This window comes from Fopius arisanus, unplaced genomic scaffold, assembly GCF_000806365.1.
Source record: "Fopius arisanus strain USDA-PBARC FA_bdor unplaced genomic scaffold, ASM80636v1 scaffold00055, whole genome shotgun sequence".
Classification (NCBI taxonomy): domain Eukaryota; kingdom Metazoa; phylum Arthropoda; class Insecta; order Hymenoptera; family Braconidae; genus Fopius; species Fopius arisanus.
Window position 1 is genome coordinate 466,032 of NW_011887794.1, and position 20,363 is coordinate 486,394.

The window sequence follows — 20,363 nt, forward strand, 5'->3', positions numbered from 1 at the left end:
TTCAACGAAATTGATTTCATTTTCAAGCTCTTGAAAAAACTTTGAGAATCAGCTCGGGTTGAAAATTTTCACTCGAATGATTTCACTGGTATTGAAAAAATTTTCCCATTTATGCGTAAAAAAGTTGATTAAAAAAAAAATAAATTCGTCTGAGCATTTCTGACTTTGTCTCAAGACTCAAGACTCGTGGAATTCACCAAGTGGATGAAGAAATATTACTCACTGGATAAAATTCGTTCGGCTCAATTTGTGTTCCCTCATATCTTGATGTAAAATTTCTCAATTCATGTCTTGTCGTCTCATACTGGTGTTTAGGTTCCTTTTGGAGCGTTCACCTCTCCACAATTCCCCACCCATATCCAGAAAAGTACGTTCAAACGAGATGGAGAAAAAAAAAAAATGATAGAGAAATCCACGGGAATAAAGACTCATCGATGAATTATAATAAATGATTGCTCTCACCCGAATGAATAATGGAAGTGACGATCGGCAATTCTCCAAGTTTCCACGATATCTCTCTTCATCTTCACTGGAGTTATCTCATTCTCTTGGTTGTAGTTCTCTCTCGAAAAGCCCCCAGACGTTGCGCTACGCCTGTGTGCACCTTCTATTTTTAAATGCATTCGCAAGTGGCACGCGGGTGGCCGACGTGTTTTCCTAAGCTGGCGCAAAATTACACACTACACCCACCCTACCTCATTGCTGTCTCACTCTTTCTCTCATTTCGCCTTTTGTTTCACCCCGAGAATTTTTTCTCCTCCCGTTTAATGAATGAAAAAATAATCCGCAACAAGAGATCTCTAGAGATTTTCCTCTCCCATTGCAATTCCACGCAAAAATATAATTAAATATTATAAATATTGTTAATTGTTTTATTTTTACCTCTTCACTGAATTCACATTTATCTCCTCCTGTCTCCCATTTTATATTAATAATTCAATAAACTTATTATTTCAATTATTTAACGCATCATTATTTTGCAATATAATATTCACGCTTTTCCTTCCTCTCAATCATTTCCATTCATTCGGAATTCTTTCATCTTCATTTTTAATCTCGATTTTTATTTTTTAAATGAACATTATTATTTTAAAAAATTCTTTTACAGTACCAATCCCTCGTGATTCTCGAGTGGCATTCACTTAGGAATTAATTATATGTATCCGCAGACGTAGCCCTGCAGGATCATATTCAAGCTTGTAAAATAAACACACGTGTAAGTAAGATATCTCATATGTCACCTGTCACACATCTGCGCTAACAGGAGCCCAGGACAGACAGAGAATATCATGAGGATATGTTCTCGTTGGATTCCAGGGATGATCTAATAAATTCCCAGGAAAATTGTTCAATTGATGATCGATGGTGTCACCCCACAATATCTTAAACTGAAATAATCTCCCGAAATTGCAGCAATCTGGAGGTAATCTGAAAAATAAAATCGATGAGATAAAAATATAATAATGAAATCAATCAGAGTAAGTACCAATTGTCCAGGAGAAAGGGCCTTTCGAGGGCCCTTTAACTCATCGTTCCCTCTATTGTTTTCTCTTCTCTCCCTGAAGACACGTTAACGAGCAGGTAAATATGTTGACTGGTTTGATCGAGCGAGGAATAAGGCATTAACAAACGTCAGGGTGTGTAGTGGCGAAGAGGTAAGATATCCTCACCCACGGTTGAGTGACCGAGTGAGATAGAATTGTTTCAGCATTTGGCTTTTCTGCGTGTGTATACTGCCGGCCCCCAAAGAAATGATTATAATAGTTGGTAACCGGAGAGAGCTGCCCATTTTAGAGCCTGTGGAAGCCGCCGTATAATTTTCCACCCACTAAAATAGCCATCGGCGGCCTGTCTCCTGTCCCTTCCTCCATCCCGTTCACTCCAAGTCCACATCCCCTCTTCACCTCCCCTCAGACTGATTCGCTCATCATGATTATTGGCAAATAAGGTACAGTCAAAAAAAGATTTTACCAATCATCATTTTCCGGTTTACCCGACATTTTAGAGGGTAAGAAATCAAGGACTTTAATTAATGAGATCTGAATATCACCCAAATTTTAGGGAAATTAGGAAAATTAGAGGTGGCCCTTCAGTTATGGATTTACCCCCACTCTATCCTCATTTTTTGGGCACAGAGTGGGCCTTTCAGGCTAACTAGATTGTCCTGTCGTTTTTCTCACGTGGAGGAAGTACAAGAGAAATTCCTGTGACTAGTCTTTGGTTCACAAATAAAAATAAAAAAATAAAAATTACTCAAAGACTTCGACAACTGAATTTTTTACCAGGAAAATAAAGACCTCCCTGGACTTGAAACATCACTGGGTGGTATAGTAATTTTTCTGGGGCCTGCAGTTTATGCTGAGATGGTAAGTCCGTAATTTATATCGAAATCTCTCTCTGTGCGATCACTCGTTTTGCCAATCAAGTCGATTTCTAGGAGTAATCCTAATTTTTTTTATCAAATGAGGTTTGGTTGGGGAAAATTTGGGGAATCGAGGGGATGATTTTTTAAATAGATCGGCCTGGATTTTCTAGGACACCTTGACAATGTTATCAATCATTACCCAGTAACGAGACTTTTGTAAGCCACTGTATAATATAGGAGTAGGTAACATGATTCAACGTGGTATAGGTCAGATTTAAGCCGCCTTTGATATTTAAATCGGCTGCCCCGTCGCCGAGTATGCGACCACACGCAGGAATTTACACGTTGGGTATAGTGTACCCTTCTCTTACACCCTGGGATTTTTTTTTTCCCGTGTGTCGATGCCGCCGGCAAAATAAATGCAATAAGAATCAAAAGGATGGAATCATGCAAATGAATAATCAAAAAACCAAAGACATTCATCATGCCCCTGGATTTAAATCGGTTATTATCGGTTCGATGATGTATCTCCTATTGAAGACATTCGGGATTTATTTTCTGGAATTCCGGGGAAAATTCAGTGACATCCGGAGGGCACGGTGAGGGATGCTGTAAAAATAGTGAAATGAGGATGATTTTTTGACTGGGAAAAAAGGGCCTTCTGCATCTTGAGGGCCCAGAGTGGATCGAGGGGCTATTGGTGTTGTGTATACAAAAGTCAGCCCCTCCCATCGCTTGGGGGGGCAGAAGGGGGCTGAGCCCCCTCGACCCCTCCGTTCCTTTCCCCAGCGTATGGCCCGATTAACTCATCACAGGGATTGACTCGTATAAACTTTTCTCATTGACTGTATCGCTAATAAGACACAGTAAGGCCAGTTAGTGGTCGAACGCGCCTGCAGGGCCTATATATACCCACCATAAAATCCACGAAAACGAGTGGATGTAAGGAGACAGCTGTTAAAAAAAATCCCAGCGTAAAAGAGGCAAGAAAATTCCACGGGCCATCCGTGGCCAAAAATTTTTTCCAAAAATTGATTTGTCGTTGGAAAAAAAATTATCTGCAGTAGTCCCAGGCCCTTGGGACTTGACAAAAAATTCACACACTTGTCCACTGTATTTTATGGAAAAAAAAAAACGAAAAAAAAAATGGTGGCACTGATTCTCGATCTCGACGAGTCCCTGGTTGGTCCACCAGGACCACCCGAGTTTCGAGGTGAGTGGCGGCTACCCTGTAATCACGTGTGGCCATGCCGCGAGCCGACAAGACCCCAAAAATGAAAATAAAGAGAGAATAAAAAAATGATTGGAGGTAGAGAAAAAAAAAAGGAGATAAAGATAAACAAAGATTCGACTTGGATTATTTTATGTGGGTTTTATCCTGACTTTTTTGCACATCTTTTTTTTTTTAACGCAGTGAATGGAGATGGGATCGATGATTGGATTGACACTCCTTTTCCCCTTTCGCGTGATTATTTTATTTGATCTTTTTTTTTGTCAATTTCAGGCCCTCGTATCTAGTCGATTAATTCAATGACGTAGTTTTGGCGGGGGATGAGGTGAGATACAGCACGTGTTATGTGTACTAAAAAGATATACGATACAATGTGTATATAATAAGACCTGCGGCGCGTGCCGTTTCAGCAGGTGCGAGTTGATATATCTCTCGTTTGACGTTGAATATCTCCTTTTTTTTTTTTTTGAGACCACGCGTTGCGGAGATTGTTGAAATGTTTTGAATGGGCTAGATCGAGCCGCTGGAAAATATTTCAATCTTCGTTTCTGATTGTTTGGAGATTGGGAGAGAAATTTGAGTGGTTCTGAACAATTACCACTGGTTGTTGATAAATTGGTGACGGATGGATTAATGATCTCGTTCCATTTCTGAAATCATTTAGCTCTTGTTACCACGGGCTGAAGCCCCTACCACACCAGCCGAATATCGTTTATTATCCCCCAAAAATTGGGTAAAATAAACTGATGGAGACATTCAGCAGATACTCCCCCAAAAAAATTATAACAAATTGCAGAATAAAATTGAATTAAAAAACCAAATAAACCAAATAAACCGCGCAACCGCATAAGCCGCACATGAGCAGAGAATTCTCTTATCATTCACTGCAACGCGCATGTTCTGATAATAATTCCAAATAAATTAATCATTTGGGAATTCAGATCGCGTTGATAAATGAAGAATTACCCCATAATTCGAATTCGCAAAATCCTCTCAATCCCCGGTGCTCATCCTTTCCACTCCCTTCCGCGGAAATAAAGGTGTAGATATATGGACGAGATAGGGACGACAGTCCCACGACACATTGGACGTGGACAGTGGCAGTATCAGAATAAAGAATGAAAAAAAAAAAGATAAAAAAGGAAATAAGGGGAAAAAAAACCTGTATAACTTATATTGTGCGCGCGCGCATTAAGGAGTATTTTGTGGGAGCCTCGACCGGCGCCCACTAGGAGTCACTGGTCTCTGTCACCGGCCTTTCAACAGCCACCCAGTTATACTCCACTTCAGTCTAATTTCAACCGTCGCGTGTGCCTTTCGGACTCCCGCTGTACATTCGTCACAAAAACACATCCCCAATTTAAATACCACCCTGAAAAATAATAAAAAAAAAAAAAAACCATCAAAGTTTCACTATCAAAACTCAAAAGAATTCCAAAACTGCAGTCAAACCGAATTCCCAAAAAACCAATTGACAAGTAAAAAATTGATAATTCCCCGGATAATCGAAAGCACTCGCGGAAATAAGAGGAAAATTGCGGGAAAAATTTTGATGAGCCTAGTGTATCCGAGTGTGAAAAGCTGCGATAAAAAAAAAATTACTTTTTGATAAACCCGTGTAAAAATGCACTCAAATCCCCCACGTGCACACGTGCAGTAGCCCCCCTCGTCCCCCCAGTGACCCACCCCCCTCCGGTACATGAGAGAACGATGATACCCTCGTGCATCTGCTACGAAAAATCCCGAAGAGCTCGAAACGACCACTACTACAGCAACTCCGACCTGATCCACGACAAATCAGCGACGGCAATCCCAATTACCAAAGAGTAATGATAAAAAATCAATGTCTCACCGCTGGATGTCAATCCTTCCCCCAATCTATCGACACTTATTCGGTTTTGTCAAATGAACGGGGAAAATAAATGCCCGAATACCAATGAGATTGTCCAAGACTCAACAGACCACCAAAAGGTAGTTAAATGATAATTAAACAATTAAGATGAACGAGCGAAGATCATCAATCACCGATGAATTGAAAGCAACGAGTGACAAACAGCCAAGGACAATCAAATGTTTGCTAAGGTGATGGGACTAACGTGTCAATCCATCAGCCTCATCACCATCACCAGCAATCTACATGATAATATAATAAATCGATATTGTTATTTATTACTAAAACGTACGCGTCGTCCTCGTATCCTCTTTAATGATGAGGATAGGGGAGGACGCTGTGTAGCACTCAAATTATTTGAGGGTGTTGCAGTGCAGATAATGCGGGCTTCCTTCGTTATCACGGGATTTTTAAGCGGTTGGTGGTGTGCATTAGCACTGGTACAACCGCTACCACCACCAACTAGACAATTTATCGATGATATCGATGTGCAAGAGGGTAATAGTAAATATGTACAGCGTAAAATAGACTACAGTTATTACCAAGTGACACCAACCAGTGATAATCAAACTAGAATTGTCAGATCAACACGTGTCAAGGGTGATTCGTTGAGGGAGAGACGAAAAAATTGTCGGCGAAAAAATGGGGGCAACTGCAGGGGTAGAAATTGGTGTCCCGATATGGATATATCGAATCGGGCTTTTTTGTCACCAACTGTTTTTGAGGGAAAAGCGAGGAGCATGTCATCATCAAGAACACCAGGATCCAACTATGCTGTCACATTTGAAGTTAAACAAGTTTACAAGAGTCAGACTGGATTTCAGCCGCTTAGAAAAAATGACAGTGTCAGGCTTCACTTCAGGGATAAAACATCCAAAAGTTTGGGAAACAAATCCTCTATTTGTCGAAATGAGAACAATGGGATGGTCCAGGATGGACAGAGGGTTAGTTACGAGGCTAATAGAGTCATCGATTATTATAATCAGAGGATCATTAGGGCGGATATTAAAAGGGGAAAGGTGTATCTTGTGTTTGTGAATCGTGTGGGACCTAGAAACTTTACGATTCTCGGGGAGCCTGTGCTACGGAGTAAGAAGAATGAACAGGCGGTTCAGGCTGTTGTCAGACCCGATTACGGTAGGTACTCTGGTTTCTTACAGAATCCGGTAATTTATCATTTGCTCTCACCGAACAGGTGATAGTTAAATCACTCACATCAGAAGTATCAAAATCAATCTCGTCATTCTTGTCCTTGGCATTTCGACCCTGTTGTAACATGAAAACAATTTGAATTAAAAACTCAGAGAAACAAATACGCAAATAAATTGAGCCCGACGACTCTGATCTCATTCGATGGCAATCAGTTCACCCTCAACCCCTGACGTCACTGGTCTCAATAGTCCAGGAGTTGTTGAACAAAACCGACAATTGTTCCTGAAAGATGAAGAAAATCCGATAGGTTTGAGATAGCGATGAGAAATAATCAATTGGTGACAGCTCGGTAGCAGCTCTCACACATCGAATCATTGGGCATTGACTCATACGGAATGACTTGGGTGAATTTTATATACGGTTTCATAGCTGTTTGATGTTGTTATATGGTAGTAACGTGGCTATCCCCATTCGGGGGAGGGAATTGGTCGAGTGGGGAATGAGGTGGAGGGAGGTCTGGATATCTTGGGTTTGTATTATACATATACGTATCCAAGGCACGTACGGCCCCGTGTGACCATAATCGGATAGCCAGTAGTTTCTGTTCTGTATGGGGCACCTCTGAGCTCGACTAACGCTTTCTGTACGCACTCACCCGTCCAAATAGATAAGTGACTGTACGAGTCAGTCTAATCCCTACCCTCCCAACCATTTCAATCCATTCAGTCACTTTTGGGGGAATTTTTTCAATATTTCTTTGAGGTTATGGCTATTGTTGGTTGTTGGGGGGTTCCCCGGGGGCCACGGGACTTCCCAGACTGCGCGACGCCTGTCAATTCTTTCGTTAGCGGGAAAAATTCGGCATCGTATGAAATTGTACGAGTGCGCCCGACGGCGCTTCCATCGCAATCTTCCTCGAAACTTTCTTCCGCGAACTAACAACCGCACGAGACATCAAGTGCCTTGGGTATTATAGAGATGCCGGTCACGATCCACGCATGGACGTTTCTTTTTAAACCGCTTTGGACAGAAAACAACACTGGCGAATGTATACGTTAACGTTTGTGTACTCGATGTCTCGAGACCCGTATTACGAGAGGAATTCGGTGAGTTGGACACGGGGAGGGGGTTGATTGGGCATTTTTCGGGGACTTGGGCAAAATTTTTGGGCATTCCGCCACTCGTTGCGTCATTTTTTCCATAATTTATGGGACATCCATTTTTTTTAATTACAGAAGAGCGCATGAATCTCGGTAATGAGGGGTCCTAGGTGGAATCATCATAAGACCTTTTTTGAAGATGAGAAAATTTTCCATGGAAAAGGTCTTTGACATTTTTTTCGTGGAGACCCCCGTTCTCGAGATTATTGCTTGTTCAGGACGTGGGGAGTTGACTTCTAGGTCAATCGATTTGGAGGACGTTTTTTTTTTCGTTTTGTTGGGGTTCTCAGTGTATATCCAATTGTTGTCCTCATTCAATGATAGCAAAATTGTATTTTTATTTCGCATTGAGGTCTTAGTTAGTCGAGCATCATTTGGCATACTGAGTAGGGGCACCTCCTCAGCATGAGAAACTTCGCCATCTGGATGTCCATGCGATTCTTGGAATAGATTATCTCTAGCACTCACGTAGCGACAATTGACGCTGAATTAATCGAAAGACTCGATTTCTAGACCATGTCCGAGGAATTCAGTGGCGAAATGGTAAAACGATCTAAATCACGCAAGTCGAACAAGAATTCGATAAGTTGGAACTTGCCATTTCCCTTTATCACCTATTTATTCTGAAACCTATGGCATCAATGGGAAAACCCCAAAGAGATTTTTTATAGTCCATCTAATTTGCCACAAAAAAAGTCTTTTGACTTTTTCTTTTAAAATCGACAGCTTCTGAGATCAATCGATGGTAATGGAATCCTAGATTTGCTTCGTTTCACCACTTCGCTATTGAATGATGCTTCCAGTTTTTAGGAGATAGCTCGGAATCCGAGGGAGGTACGAGAATTTATGAAGAACCTTTTTTGTAGCTGAGAAAATTCTCCACAAAAAACTCCCGACACGCGTGTCTCTATCTATAATAGATTTAGAGCTATTTAGGAGAGACTATGGAGCTGAGATTGACTTGTTTCTTCGCCACTTCAATTGATTGAAGCGATCGCCGAAGGACGGGACATTGTAACTGATCTAGAGAGACACTCATGACCCATTCGTTTCTGAGAATTTATGATGTGGACATTGATCGGTTACCATCAGGATCACGAAGTGGAAGTGGTGGCTGATTTTTTTTTCACCGGTTTGTTAGTGATTTTTTTTTTGGAAAACAAGTGGCTTCGGCGGGGAATTTTACAACATTTTTTTTACTGGTGATTAATTTCCCAAGGAATTTTGTTACTGGCAATTAAATATATTATTTCAAACTCGCGCCAGAGATATTTCAACCACCACCTGCTTATCACCCATATTTCAATAGTCAACAGGTGAAAATTCCGATAAAACAATTGCGTCACATCAATTTCACTGATTTAAATTCCCGTTAATCTCCAAAGCGCGTCGTATGTCGAGATCATGTTACAAGACCATTTCCCTAGAAAATCAAATTTCCCAGTTAAAAAAACTCATCGAATTTTCGCGAAAAACCGTTCAATTCGGAGATACACGGGTTTTAATCTCATGAAGATGAAAAAAATTCACCTGCAGAAAAATCCGAAAAACCGTCTGCCTCTCATTATCCACCACTTGCCCTCCGCCATGCTATTTTTAACTCCATTCTCCATGAGTTTTTCCCCAACACCGAGAAGATGGATTCGTCGTCTTGGCATGATGAAACCGCCACGCGTTATGCTCGTTAAATCAGGGAAAATAGATGAGGAATAAATGACCCGGTTAATGACATCTCCATTGACTCCAAAGCGACCCATTTCTTCATTTCCAATTCCCCAGGGGTCAATACGTCTCGATGACTCATCCACTCCTCAATTCGCATTTGTATCAATCCCACGGGGTCAGAAGATGGGTTTTTCATCTCTCTCGAGGGGTTCAAAAGTCCCTGGATTGTCTCTCTTTTGTTTTGACTCTCTCTCATCCGGTGTTTGATTACCCTACCCAGTCGACTCGCATCGCAAGACTTATTTTATTATCTGGGGAACATCTCCTGAGGCACGACGAGTCCCACCCCCAGGGGTTTCGATTATTTGTGGATTTTTCAGGGTGAGGAAACGGAGAATTTATCACTGAATTCGGGGGCAAGTGGTGGCGGGCGATCTTTGGTCAGACGCACATCACGTCTGATCATTTCGATAATTAAATCGATAATCATTACTCTGCATACAAAAAATCATACAATTAATTAATTTACGGTCAGATCTCCAGTTATTATCGCAATGCCAGAATAAATTTATCAATAATTCAATTGAGAATTGTAATAAAAAATTGGGAAGAGTGATTTTAAGTTGTTGACGATTGCCAATATTTGCGGATGTCTTCGAATAGAACTTCTGAGGAAAGACGGGTCTCTGTCAAGTTCAATGAGAAAAAGGTCATATCGACTGGTTTTAGGAATTATTTTTGTTTTGATTCCAACAAACCACTCGCGTTTTAAAGTTCAGTGGAATCAGTGGGTGCCGCTGGCATTCGGTGGAATTGGAAATCCTCCAGTCTGATCCATAATTTTTTTTTAAATAATTCACTTTGTAATTAGATTAATTAATTGTCCATTACCCGATCACCCTGCAGTCCCGAGAGTGACGAGGTCTGAGGGTTCAGCCGCTCGTATATTTGATTTTCATCAGTTCCTCTCGGAATGCAAATTTTTTTTCCATGGAAAGAACAGCGATGATATCGTCCCGGTATTTTCGTGAAAAGCATGCGATATGTGGAACATAATAAAGTGATGGATGATGATTCCAGCGTCAGTTGCATTCCCAGAAGTCTGGGCATCTCGCTTCATTCACTTCTCAGAAAATGACGGAACGTATTTTGAGGAAGGAAAATTGGAAAATTCTGGGAAATCGCGAGTTCTCCGAAGGAAAACAGGTCACTAGCACAATTCCAATTCGTATTTTTACACCATTATTTCTCCCCGAATAACTAATTTTTCATGTTGTCATCGCGAGGGCAGCCCCGAGGGTAATAAATAAAGAAAATAAATCAATTTTTTCCAATTTTTGCCATATGCAGAGGAAAAGAAATTAATTGCAAGTCTGAAATGATTAGTCGAGATAAATCGATAATTAGTGGAAATTTTTAATTCGACTCGTTCGAGATAACGAATTGGTTAGTGAATTGAATTATCACCCACGACTCTGGCTCAATCACCCTCAATTGAATCCGATTAATGAATCGAATTAGACTCGTGGATCCACTGAATGGTGCGCCATGATCGACGAATATCTCTCCTCTACGCCGACGAATCCCGATGGCCTCTAATTATAGCACCTAAGCCCAACACCATGGACTCCTGTGTGTAATCTACGAGGAAAACCGAAATAGAATTCACTGGGATGCGCTCCGTCGGCTGTAGCCCATCTCACGAGAGAGTCGTGACACTCGGATGTTTAATTTACCAAAATGTTGAAAAAAAATAGGAAAAAACGGATTGAAAAAAAAAAGGACCACACTATCATACCCCTCCCTCACCCCAACCCCCATTTTTTTTTACATTTTTCATGCCAACCCCCATTTTCAACGGGCCCACGCCTGCGTAGGAACCGCCACCCCTTCTGCGCACGCCTCCGGGGCCTTACGCGCCATCTACAACGCAGGTGGAGACGAAAATTTGGGAAATGGCGGAAATCAGTATATTTAGCGGAATTTTTTGCGGATAATTATGATTTTTACGTGTGCTGATGGGGAAATCAATTCCTACCATTAAAAAAAAATGAAAATTGAATGGAAATGTGAATTAAATTGTTTCAGTTCGAGAAGTGACGTTGTCAGAGCTCAGGGATTCAGTGGCGAAGACCCGGGAGAGGGTTAAACTCGTGTGTAGAACGAGGGGTTCACCACCTCCGCGTGTCCACTGGCTCAAGGACGGTGTACCACTTAATCCACGTAGGGGACTAAAAATTCAACACAAACGGTGAGGAAAAAAAAAAAATTCATTTTCACCATTTGGTCAATCATTTTCCCGACTCCAACCCCCCGTGTATAATTGAATTTTTCCTGGATTTTAATCCTGAAATTATTTTTTTTTTTCGCTTCGCCGATGGTTCGCCAACTTCTCATTCCGCCTCCTGTTATAAAACCTCCGATTCCTCTCCATTTTTCCATCGAGAAAAAAAAAAAGTGACAGAGTGCGGACGACTCAGGAGGGACGTTAGTTTCAAATTTAGTTCCTTAGGAAAAATCGACACTCCGTCTAGACTAGCACTCATTCTCTCTCAAGCTCCCCCTCGTGCCTATTCTATTTATACATATATTCCACCTCGTTCATACAAGTCGGCCGGCTTTTCGTTTCCCTTTCATCTCGTTACGTTCCCTCTTGATGATGCCTCCTTAAACCCCACTTGTGTCTTATCATCCTAATAAGAAGTTAAAAGGAGTCATTCATAACGGCTTTTTGCGTACCTAGTGGATCCATGATCCTTCGAACGTAAATCTCTCATTTTGGGGACAAATCCACTGAAAAAATTTTATGAATTATAGGATTGATATTAAATTAGGATTGAAGCGGGAATTAGTTACTGGTAATTCACGGATTTATGTTATTTTTCAGGCGAAGATCGAAACTCGTCATTATTTCCGCACGACCTGAGGACAGCGGACGATATGAGTGCATTGCACAAAGTAGTTCCGGTTATCGGGCCTCTTTAGCGGCTCAACTTCTAGTCGTGCATGATGCGAAGATTCCAGATACCAGTGAGTAATTTTTCGGAAATTTATTCCGCTTTTATCCGCTTTAATATCGGACAAATTCGCGGTCATTTTTCGATTTGACCAGTCGTCGATTTTCCCTCTGAGGATTATCTCAGGATGTATGGGAAATAGAAAAATCTTTGTGGGAGCTAATTTGCAGGAAATTTCAAGAGGTAAAAAAATGTTTCCCACAAAAATTTCGCTATCCCCCTTCAATCCCGCGATACACGGCCTCAAATACCACCCCCCTTCACCTTTTCGCAATGACAACCCTAAAAAACTCATTAATTCCCCCCAGCAACATCAGCATGGCCTCGCCAGGAGCAACCGTGCCCCATAGCCGGTGATTTCTGCATGAACGGGGGCACCTGTCTCTTCTTCGAGACCGTTGGCGAGCCAGCCTGCAGGTAAGCCGAATCACCCTCTGGAATAAATAAACCTCGAGATCGAAAAGAAAAATAAAAATACCCTGGGAAAAAAAAAACCAAGTCCCACTGTCTAGTCAAAACAGTCAGAAAAAATACATGAGAAAAAATAAAGCGCGAGGAGGAACCAAAAAGAATAAAAAATTGGAGATTGAAAAAAATGTAGTGGCACATGCTCTGAAAGTAGGGATTTAACGCAAGTGCCGAGACGTCTAAATTTTCGCGACACATCTGCCAGAGTAAAACGCCCAGTGGGGCGAACTATATAGCAACAGTGCGTAAGGTCCAATACCCACTATAAGAGAGAAGAGGACTCTCATTTCGTTGGGACTTATAAATAGATACGACCAAATTATTTTCCAGAGAAGCGTCTCGAGTTCCGTGGCGAGACTTCTTTCGGGGGCTTCGTATGTACATTCAGGGGGGAGAAAATAGGGGTTAAGAACCTTGAAGAGATCATTCCCTCACTTTCCGGGCCCAGTAAAAATTCACACCAATTTGCCCCAATTTTTCCCAATTTTCCCCAATTATCCCGGCAAAAAAAAAATAGTAATTCCTCTTTTTTCAAAACGGTCACCCATTTTTTTGGGAATATCGCGTCACCTATTGGAGACACAGGAATTTTCAAGGGAAACTTTTTGTAGCCCTTGAAATCCTCTGGGAAAAAGGTCTTATTGTGTTTTTACCAATTTTTAATGGAGTAAGGGGTATTTGCAGAAGTGCAAATGGTTGTGGGCGGAAATGAAAGGCGAGGGGATATTAACCGATTTTTTTTTTTCGTTTCAATTTGTTTGCGGTTTCACAATAACGATTCATATGATAAATTTTTGTATTGCAGATGTGCAGAGGGCTTTACGGGTCTACGATGCGAGACCAAGGACGTGATAAGTACCGGAAGTGTGTACAATCGTCATAGAGCGCCATTCTCATGCAAGTTGGGCCTATCAACATCGTATTACTGCTAACGAATGTGTCATGGAACCCAAATATCGGTATAATTTACTTCACTTTGGCGTTCCCATTGTTTCTTAACAATTATTTTCAAATTTCGAATATCGCCTAGATTATTTTTCGATCCGAGAGAGATATTTATAATTAGATAATTCTCCATAATTTCTGTAACACGAGTTATTACCACTTTTTTTTATTAATCCCGAGAGAGTTGTCGTCGTTCCGTCATCCGATCCATTGTTGTAATGTTTTTCCGAGAGTGAGCAATTGTTCACAGCAATTATTTTATGTATTTGAAGAGAGTTGACAGGAGGGGAGTGGTGAAACGAGATTCCTTTATTTTGCTTTCGATTTTCTCGCGATATCTCGAAATTGAGGGGATACACAGAAAATCTTGCTGGACCTTTTTTGCAGCTTGAAGTTTTTCCGACAAAAAATTTATTTCACGTTTTTTTCTAAAATCACGCGTTGTCGAGATATTTAAATTGTTATCAGTGAATAAAAAAATTATGGGAAGACCCACGACTCCGGGATAGCCTCCGGTTTTTTGGAGATATCTTGGAATATACGGGGAATAGAATAATTTTCATGAGGAGCTTTTTTGTAGAGGATGAATTTTTCTATAAAAAATTCATGACACAAATTCCGCTATCTCCCACGGTTTCCGAGATATTGAAAAAAAAAAAAAACAGCGAGCGTTTGCACAGATTGCCTCACCTCTTGCCGTAAAACCTCAGACTCTAGGAAAAAAAACAAAAAATAAATCCCCCCAACCCCTTCCCTATGTATTTTTACTCCTCATAAAGAATATTTCTCCAGAAATATGAAATACCAAAGAAGTGTCTTCCAATGAAACACTGCCGACTGCAAGCAAATACGTATTTAAGGTTGATTGGACGAAAATAACCCGCAAATTAATGAATAAATCGATAATAAATAAATCAGAATAGCCCGCATGACGACATTTTCCACTATCGAAGCTGAATAAAATGAGAATATTATTTTTAAACGCCGGATTTCGTCAGTCTCGAGATTCTATTTATAATTTATATAGTATTCCCAAGTTGTTATTACTTATCGTCGTACGTTATATTTAATTATTCACATGTAAATACATGTATACAAACTTAACGGTTAAATTTACACGAGATATCGAGTAACTAGGTTTTTATTACTTTAAGCGACGATGGGAAATGATTTTTCTTTCGTTGAATTGGGGCATCAGATTGCCTTTAATACTCAGAACCGAGAGAATATTTAATTTATTTATTAATTAACGATGGATTGGAGCTTTTGAGAAGATTATTACATGAATTTTGTGAGATTATTTGAGATATACTGTTTGGAGAAGAGGAAAAAATTGAAAACGATGAGAAATCGCTTTATAGCAATAAAAATTGCAAATTAAAAAATCAATGTCCAACTCTAAATGTCTTGTAGCTGGTAAGATAAGATGAGAATGTATTGAAACAAATTTACAGCTTAATGATGAACATATTTCTTTAATTCTGCCGTTTGTAAAAAAATAATTTAATTAAATTTGTTTCACATCAGTAATTCAAGTTTTATTATTCCGTAAATTTAGATCTTAATAAAAATTTCACTATCTCGATTAGATTCATCTGCAATTCCGGAGAACGCGAATCGATTATCCACTCCAATCAACGAGTCCCATCTGATACTCATCCAAGTGTTCTAATGGGCACAAGTGGAATATATTCTGTTAGAATCACGGGAAGATAGGTGAACCCAAGATGATTCACGAGTCCGGAAATAGAACCTAGAGTCGTTTGCCCTCACAGAACTCTCAACTCTCGTTTCATCTCGAGATCCAAAAAAACCGCCACCGGAAGTCCCAAAAAATCGAGAAAACTCGCATTTTCAAAAATTTCACGAGGCAAATATCAACTTGAAAACGAACGTCCGGCTCATCCCAACTCAACTAAGGTAAGTTGGTTACGTTATAATTATACATACGAGGGGACGATGCACCGTGGGCTCAAAGACGTCGACCTCGATGCCTCACGACGCCGGGACGATGCCAAGGAAATATCTCTTTATTTTTATTTTCGTTTGTTGAGTGGAATAAGATAAACATGAAAATGAACTCCCCAAATAAATAAATTAATACCCATATCACGGGAGACAATCCCACAATTTTCAGACACTAATTAACATCAATAACAGAAAATAATAACTTCGCACTGCGGCATGTGAAAAAACAGCGTCCACCGTAAAAACGAGTGGTTCTGCAGTAAAAAGTCATAAGATCATTAACCAAGAGCACGAGTTTCCCCACAATAAAGTCGAATGACACTTTCCTCTAAGTCCCCTCCCACGGAAGATATCCGAGAAAAACCCAAGACCTCATTTTCCCATCCACATGTCATCAAAAATCCTCTCATTACCGCCCAATTAAACCCGCCCACCTCAAAGTAAATATAATCCCGTCTTGAAACTTTTATTACCCCTCGAGCTCGCCCACCCCTTTATTTAATATTCCCATCGAAATCTGAATATTCATCCCCGAAAGCCCATTACAATTTCAATGCTACAATGTCCTCTCTAAACTCATTGCAGTAAAATTCAAGACAGTATTAAACGAGTTGGAAACTGAAGAGTCGTTTCATACGGATCTTACGATTAACGAAAACTTGGCAGAGACTTGTGCGCCCCAGAGGTCGGTTTGACGGCGAATATTTCTCATCTAAGCCAAGACAAACTTAATGGTTCACGGTAATTCGAGACTTCCGACAGGGTGAGTTTCCAGTATTTTAGGTGGGTGTAGTGGCCATTAAAACCACTCGGGCGCCAGTGAAATGTCCACCATAACCCAATTATTCTTTCTCCTCCGGGTATAAACACGTCCTAAAATTTAATGCCATTGTATCGCGATAAAAATCCCCGAAACACAAAAAAAAAAAAAATCCTCGACCATCCCTCAGCCCCAAGATTAAATAATTCCATCATTTTTTATTCTGATCAAAAGATCATCTGGGGTTACCCAAATACTGTTTATTTAACACGCCGCTTATAAAAATACGATAATATAAAAATTCTTGGAATGAAAAACTTACGAATGTACGATTTTGAGTGGTGGGAAGATGGAGGAAGGTTTTACGTGTTTCTGTAACTAACGATTGTATCCATTTTGTGAATTGATGTTGAGAATGTTCGCAGCTGGACCTCTTGGCTGTTGGCGATGAACACAGGTTGTGTCTCGTCCCATTCCTTGGGGATTCCAACATCTGGTAGAGTGTAGGTGAATATGTCGAAGGAGCAGAGGCAGTCCAGAAGTGGAAGAAAGCTCACAGTTCCTTAAACAATTAAATTCCCCGAATTTATCACACAATTGTAAATAAATCACATGAATAATTCAATTCCCTTTACACAAACGATCAAAAAAAGAAAATTATCGAGAATAAAATAAAGCCCCACCTGTTATTTGCCTGATGACCTCTCGAATTTCCTTCTGGATGGTCTTGACGTCTTTGGTCCCCACCTCAGGTAATTCCCCATTACCCTGACCATCTCCATCTCCCTCGTAGGCGACCTTGAAGTCCCACTTTTCAAGGACCTCCTTCGTGTTTACGTTAGTGATGACAAGAGTCACTTGATGGACTTTCCTCTGGAGCAGCCAGTCCTCGACCTGATCCAGGACAGTGTCCAGGAAGTTCTTTATTTTTTCGTCAGTCGACGTGAGGATGACCATTCCAAAGTGATCAGCTGGCTCGAAGGTCTCCGGTGGATATATTCCACGCTGATACAAGATACTGTTGATCCCATACACTAGATTCAATCAACAGGATCAATTTTCTCGTCATCAGTGATAATTATTTGATTTATTTGTACTCACGAAGATATTTCTTCACCAACTCCGCAGAGCCCTTCAGGGTGATGCACTTGCCCTTCTGCTGGGTCTCCATTAGTCTATTTTATCCCCGGGTGATTGAGGAAAATTTTATTCTCTTTCCAACGGTTTTGATGAGGTTTTGGAGGTTATGCCGCTTGTTTGGAGTTCTCTTTTGGCGGTATTTGAATTTGAAAGCCGTTGGCATTCACGAAAACGAGTTCCAAGGACGATTCACAGAGGGAGAACACAAAATCGTCAAGTCAGACCACATAATTACCATTTGTTGGGTTGAGCCCAATGGTCGGTAAAATATCCCGCTCGGTCCCCGAAAATCCCCGATTTACCAAATTCGAATTCAATATTTCGCGGTAATGATTCATGAATTTTTTGTGTTCTTCAAAGAAAGACTAAAGGGAAAGAGTTATTGGTATTGAAATAAACCCCGAGACCGGGGTGCAAGGGTGATGCGAAAATTGAAGGTGTAGACCATGAAATCGCAGATTCTCAGTAATGAATACCGAAGTTGATATCGATTGTCTTTGACTGACACTTGCTGTCTTCAACCCTTCACTTCCGCCCACTAAATTTCTGCTCCCAATGATTCCGTGAAAATGCTGAACTGTCTGCACCAGCTGTTGGGTCTCGACGCTGGCATAATGAAGGGTCTCCTTGGAGTTGACTATGAAGACTCAATCGATGCAGAATAAAGCCACCGATATACCAGAGAGAAAAGCAGAGCTCGTTCTAAACCCAGGGAGAATGGACGTCATGAGGAATGGTGAGGACTTTTGGGATCAGCCTTACTACTGGTTCACCAAGACTGTGTTCCGGGCGATTGGTCACTGGCCGTATCAATCGCGAAAGGAAATCATCGTGTGCCGCATTGTCCTACACTTCACTTATTGGATTCAAATCATACCCCAGGTAAATAAAAAAACTTCTGCCTCCACCATTTCAATTTGAGTTCTTCCTGCAGATCCTTGCGATCGTACGTCACTACGACGACTTTGACCTCATCTTGGAGACCACCAGTTCCTTCATCACTGATGTCGCAGTCATTTGTAATCTAGCCACATTTGTATTCAACTCTGATAAGGTACGAGCACTGCCTTCATTCACTCAAGAATTGATCAGCAAAAATGGAATGGATCAGCTGGTATTGCATTCTCCAAACGTTTCGTCATGTGCAGATTCGGATACTTCTGGAACAGATCAAGGAAGACTGGAGTATTTTTCCAGTGGACAACGGACTGCAATTGCTCCATGAATACACTCTCTTGGGAAAACAAAGGGCTGTACTGTATTCAGGTCAGTTGTCAGAAGATTTTTAATTAGATTGTTTATGAGTTCTTCATCTTTGATTACCGATTTTTCAGCTGGTCTTTACAGCGCGTGGTTCATATTCGTGAGTGAACCGGTGTACGTCAAAATTGTTCGCCTCTTCATTCCGTCGAACAAAAGTCTGCCTTTGAGATTTGCCATTCCCGTGGACTACGGTCCACTCGACATGGAAGCATATTATTACACTATTTTAATTGTTGCCGCTGTTTCCATATTTGGTATTGTCACGGTGATTGTCTCAGCAGATATTTTGTTATTTCTTTATGCACAACATGCCTGTGGGGTATTTGCAGCATTGGGGTGATGTACTGATACAATGTATCATTTTTTATTTTTCAATTGCAATGGTCTCATGATTTTTAATGTGCTTCTTTCGACATAAGATTTGCCATTGAAAATCTGCCGGTTGGTCGATACACTTTGAAGAAAATGGAGAATTATGAATATCTTTATATGAGAAAGTGTGCCATCATACATCATCGAGTACTTGAGTAAGTGATCGTTTGGCCATGACTTCGTGCTGATTGACGGATGAATTTTTTTTCAGGTTTTCCAACGCCATTGAAGACATCTTCTGCTGGAATTTTTTTATTATGGTTGGACTCAACATGATTGTCATAAGCATGACTGCTGTTCAGGTTGTGACTAATTTGAATGCACTAGCCAGATTATTCAAGAGTTTTGTTTACACTGTGGCTTTGACAGTGCATTTGTTCATTCAGTGTTTCATGTCGCAGCAGATCGTCGACAGCAGTCTTCTAGCCAAACAAAGCTTGTGAGTACCACTTGTATTTTTTACACATTCCAGGATTAGCAGAAGCTGTAATTGGCTTTCAGGATGAATGCTAAATGGTACCTCGCTCGAAAACCGACTAAGCAATTGCTGCACTTCATGATTATGAGGAGTCACGTCCCGTGTCAACTGACGGCAGGAAAAATTATGCTCATGTCCCTGAATACCTTCAGCTCGGTAAGAATATTTTCTTAAATTGTGATCAGCATTTCCTTCAAAATTCACTCTTTACAGGTCATCAGAACCTCCGCGACCTACTTCACAGTATTTTTAGATATGCAATAGCCTAAAGAATTTGTGTCCGTCACTTGTTGAATATGGATGACCCTGCAATAAATTTTTGATATATGAAGGTCCTGGAATAATTGGTGGCTTTTTTCCTCATTACCTTTTCCGGATGGAACATCAGCCGAAGACTTCGGTGCTTTCCTGTCGCGGCATTACGTGTCGTTGAACCTTGAAGAAAGAAAGCTGAAGCCAAACTGGCCAGATTGCTACGCACATTGAAT

The 20,363-nt window shown here is 40.7% G+C and overlaps 4 protein-coding genes across 5 annotated transcripts; 3 read left to right on the plus strand and 1 right to left on the minus strand.

The window, feature by feature from the left end:
- Positions 1-854: 854 nt before the first annotated feature.
- Positions 855-17,884, minus strand: mad2 (mitotic arrest deficient 2). Of its 2 annotated transcripts, XR_892309.1 has the most exons (5): positions 17,724-17,884; positions 17,306-17,656; positions 16,945-17,184; positions 1,242-1,428; positions 855-1,177 (listed from the first exon to the last, which is right to left on the minus strand). XR_892309.1 is itself a non-coding variant. In XM_011307572.1 (4 exons), exons 1-3 carry the CDS (start codon positions 17,791-17,793, stop codon positions 16,985-16,987), a joined length of 621 nt encoding a protein of 206 aa, XP_011305874.1. In that variant the 5' UTR covers positions 17,794-17,884; the 3' UTR covers positions 855-1,428; positions 16,945-16,984. The 2 variants fall into 2 exon arrangements, 1 of the variants encoding a protein (XP_011305874.1); XM_011307572.1 differs by having other exon boundaries at positions 855-1,428.
- vn (membrane-bound neuregulin protein vein) lies at positions 4,906-15,424 on the plus strand. The gene is made up of 5 exons (XM_011307571.1): positions 4,906-6,624; positions 11,553-11,715; positions 12,352-12,494; positions 12,790-12,898; positions 13,755-15,424. The coding sequence occupies exons 1-5, from the start codon at positions 5,667-5,669 to the stop codon at positions 13,879-13,881; spliced, it is 1,500 nt and encodes a 499-aa protein (XP_011305873.1). The 5' UTR covers positions 4,906-5,666; the 3' UTR covers positions 13,882-15,424.
- A 517-nt stretch (positions 17,885-18,401) lies between the features above and the next one.
- LOC105268295 (uncharacterized) lies at positions 18,402-19,556 on the plus strand. The gene is made up of 5 exons (XM_011307737.1): positions 18,402-18,644; positions 18,697-18,816; positions 18,911-19,028; positions 19,097-19,361; positions 19,445-19,556. Exons 1-5 carry the CDS (start codon positions 18,402-18,404, stop codon positions 19,554-19,556), a joined length of 858 nt encoding a protein of 285 aa, XP_011306039.1.
- Positions 19,557-19,663: 107 nt separating this feature from the next.
- On the plus strand, positions 19,664-20,202 carry LOC105268219 (odorant receptor 82a-like). The gene is made up of 3 exons (XM_011307573.1): positions 19,664-19,836; positions 19,899-20,031; positions 20,089-20,202. The coding sequence occupies exons 1-3, from the start codon at positions 19,670-19,672 to the stop codon at positions 20,137-20,139; spliced, it is 351 nt and encodes a 116-aa protein (XP_011305875.1). The 5' UTR covers positions 19,664-19,669; the 3' UTR covers positions 20,140-20,202.
- Positions 20,203-20,363: the final 161 nt, after the last annotated feature.

Excerpts from the sequence above, each read along its gene's own strand:
- vn (XM_011307571.1), top strand. The coding sequence starts at position 5,667 with ATGTTTGCTAAGGTGATGGGACTAACGTGTCAATCCATCAGCCTCATC. Across the intron at positions 11,716-12,351 it reads CTAAAAATTCAACACAAACG|GCGAAGATCGAAACTCGTCA; the intron begins GTGAGGAAAAAA and ends GTTATTTTTCAG. Across the intron at positions 12,899-13,754 it reads GTTGGCGAGCCAGCCTGCAG|ATGTGCAGAGGGCTTTACGG; the intron begins GTAAGCCGAATC and ends TTTGTATTGCAG.
- mad2 (XM_011307572.1), bottom strand. The coding sequence starts at position 17,793 with ATGGAGACCCAGCAGAAGGGCAAGTGCATCACCCTGAAGGGCTCTGCG. Across the intron at positions 17,657-17,723 it reads GTTGGTGAAGAAATATCTTC|TGTATGGGATCAACAGTATC; the intron begins GTGAGTACAAAT and ends GATTGAATCTAG. Across the intron at positions 17,185-17,305 it reads GGTCATCAGGCAAATAACAG|GAACTGTGAGCTTTCTTCCA; the intron begins GTGGGGCTTTAT and ends TAATTGTTTAAG.
- LOC105268295 (XM_011307737.1), top strand. The coding sequence starts at position 18,402 with ATGAAGACTCAATCGATGCAGAATAAAGCCACCGATATACCAGAGAGA. Across the intron at positions 18,645-18,696 it reads GGATTCAAATCATACCCCAG|ATCCTTGCGATCGTACGTCA; the intron begins GTAAATAAAAAA and ends TTCTTCCTGCAG. Across the intron at positions 19,029-19,096 it reads AAGGGCTGTACTGTATTCAG|CTGGTCTTTACAGCGCGTGG; the intron begins GTCAGTTGTCAG and ends CCGATTTTTCAG.
- LOC105268219 (XM_011307573.1), top strand. The coding sequence starts at position 19,670 with ATGATTGTCATAAGCATGACTGCTGTTCAGGTTGTGACTAATTTGAAT. Across the intron at positions 19,837-19,898 it reads CTTCTAGCCAAACAAAGCTT|GATGAATGCTAAATGGTACC; the intron begins GTGAGTACCACT and ends ATTGGCTTTCAG. Across the intron at positions 20,032-20,088 it reads CCCTGAATACCTTCAGCTCG|GTCATCAGAACCTCCGCGAC; the intron begins GTAAGAATATTT and ends CACTCTTTACAG.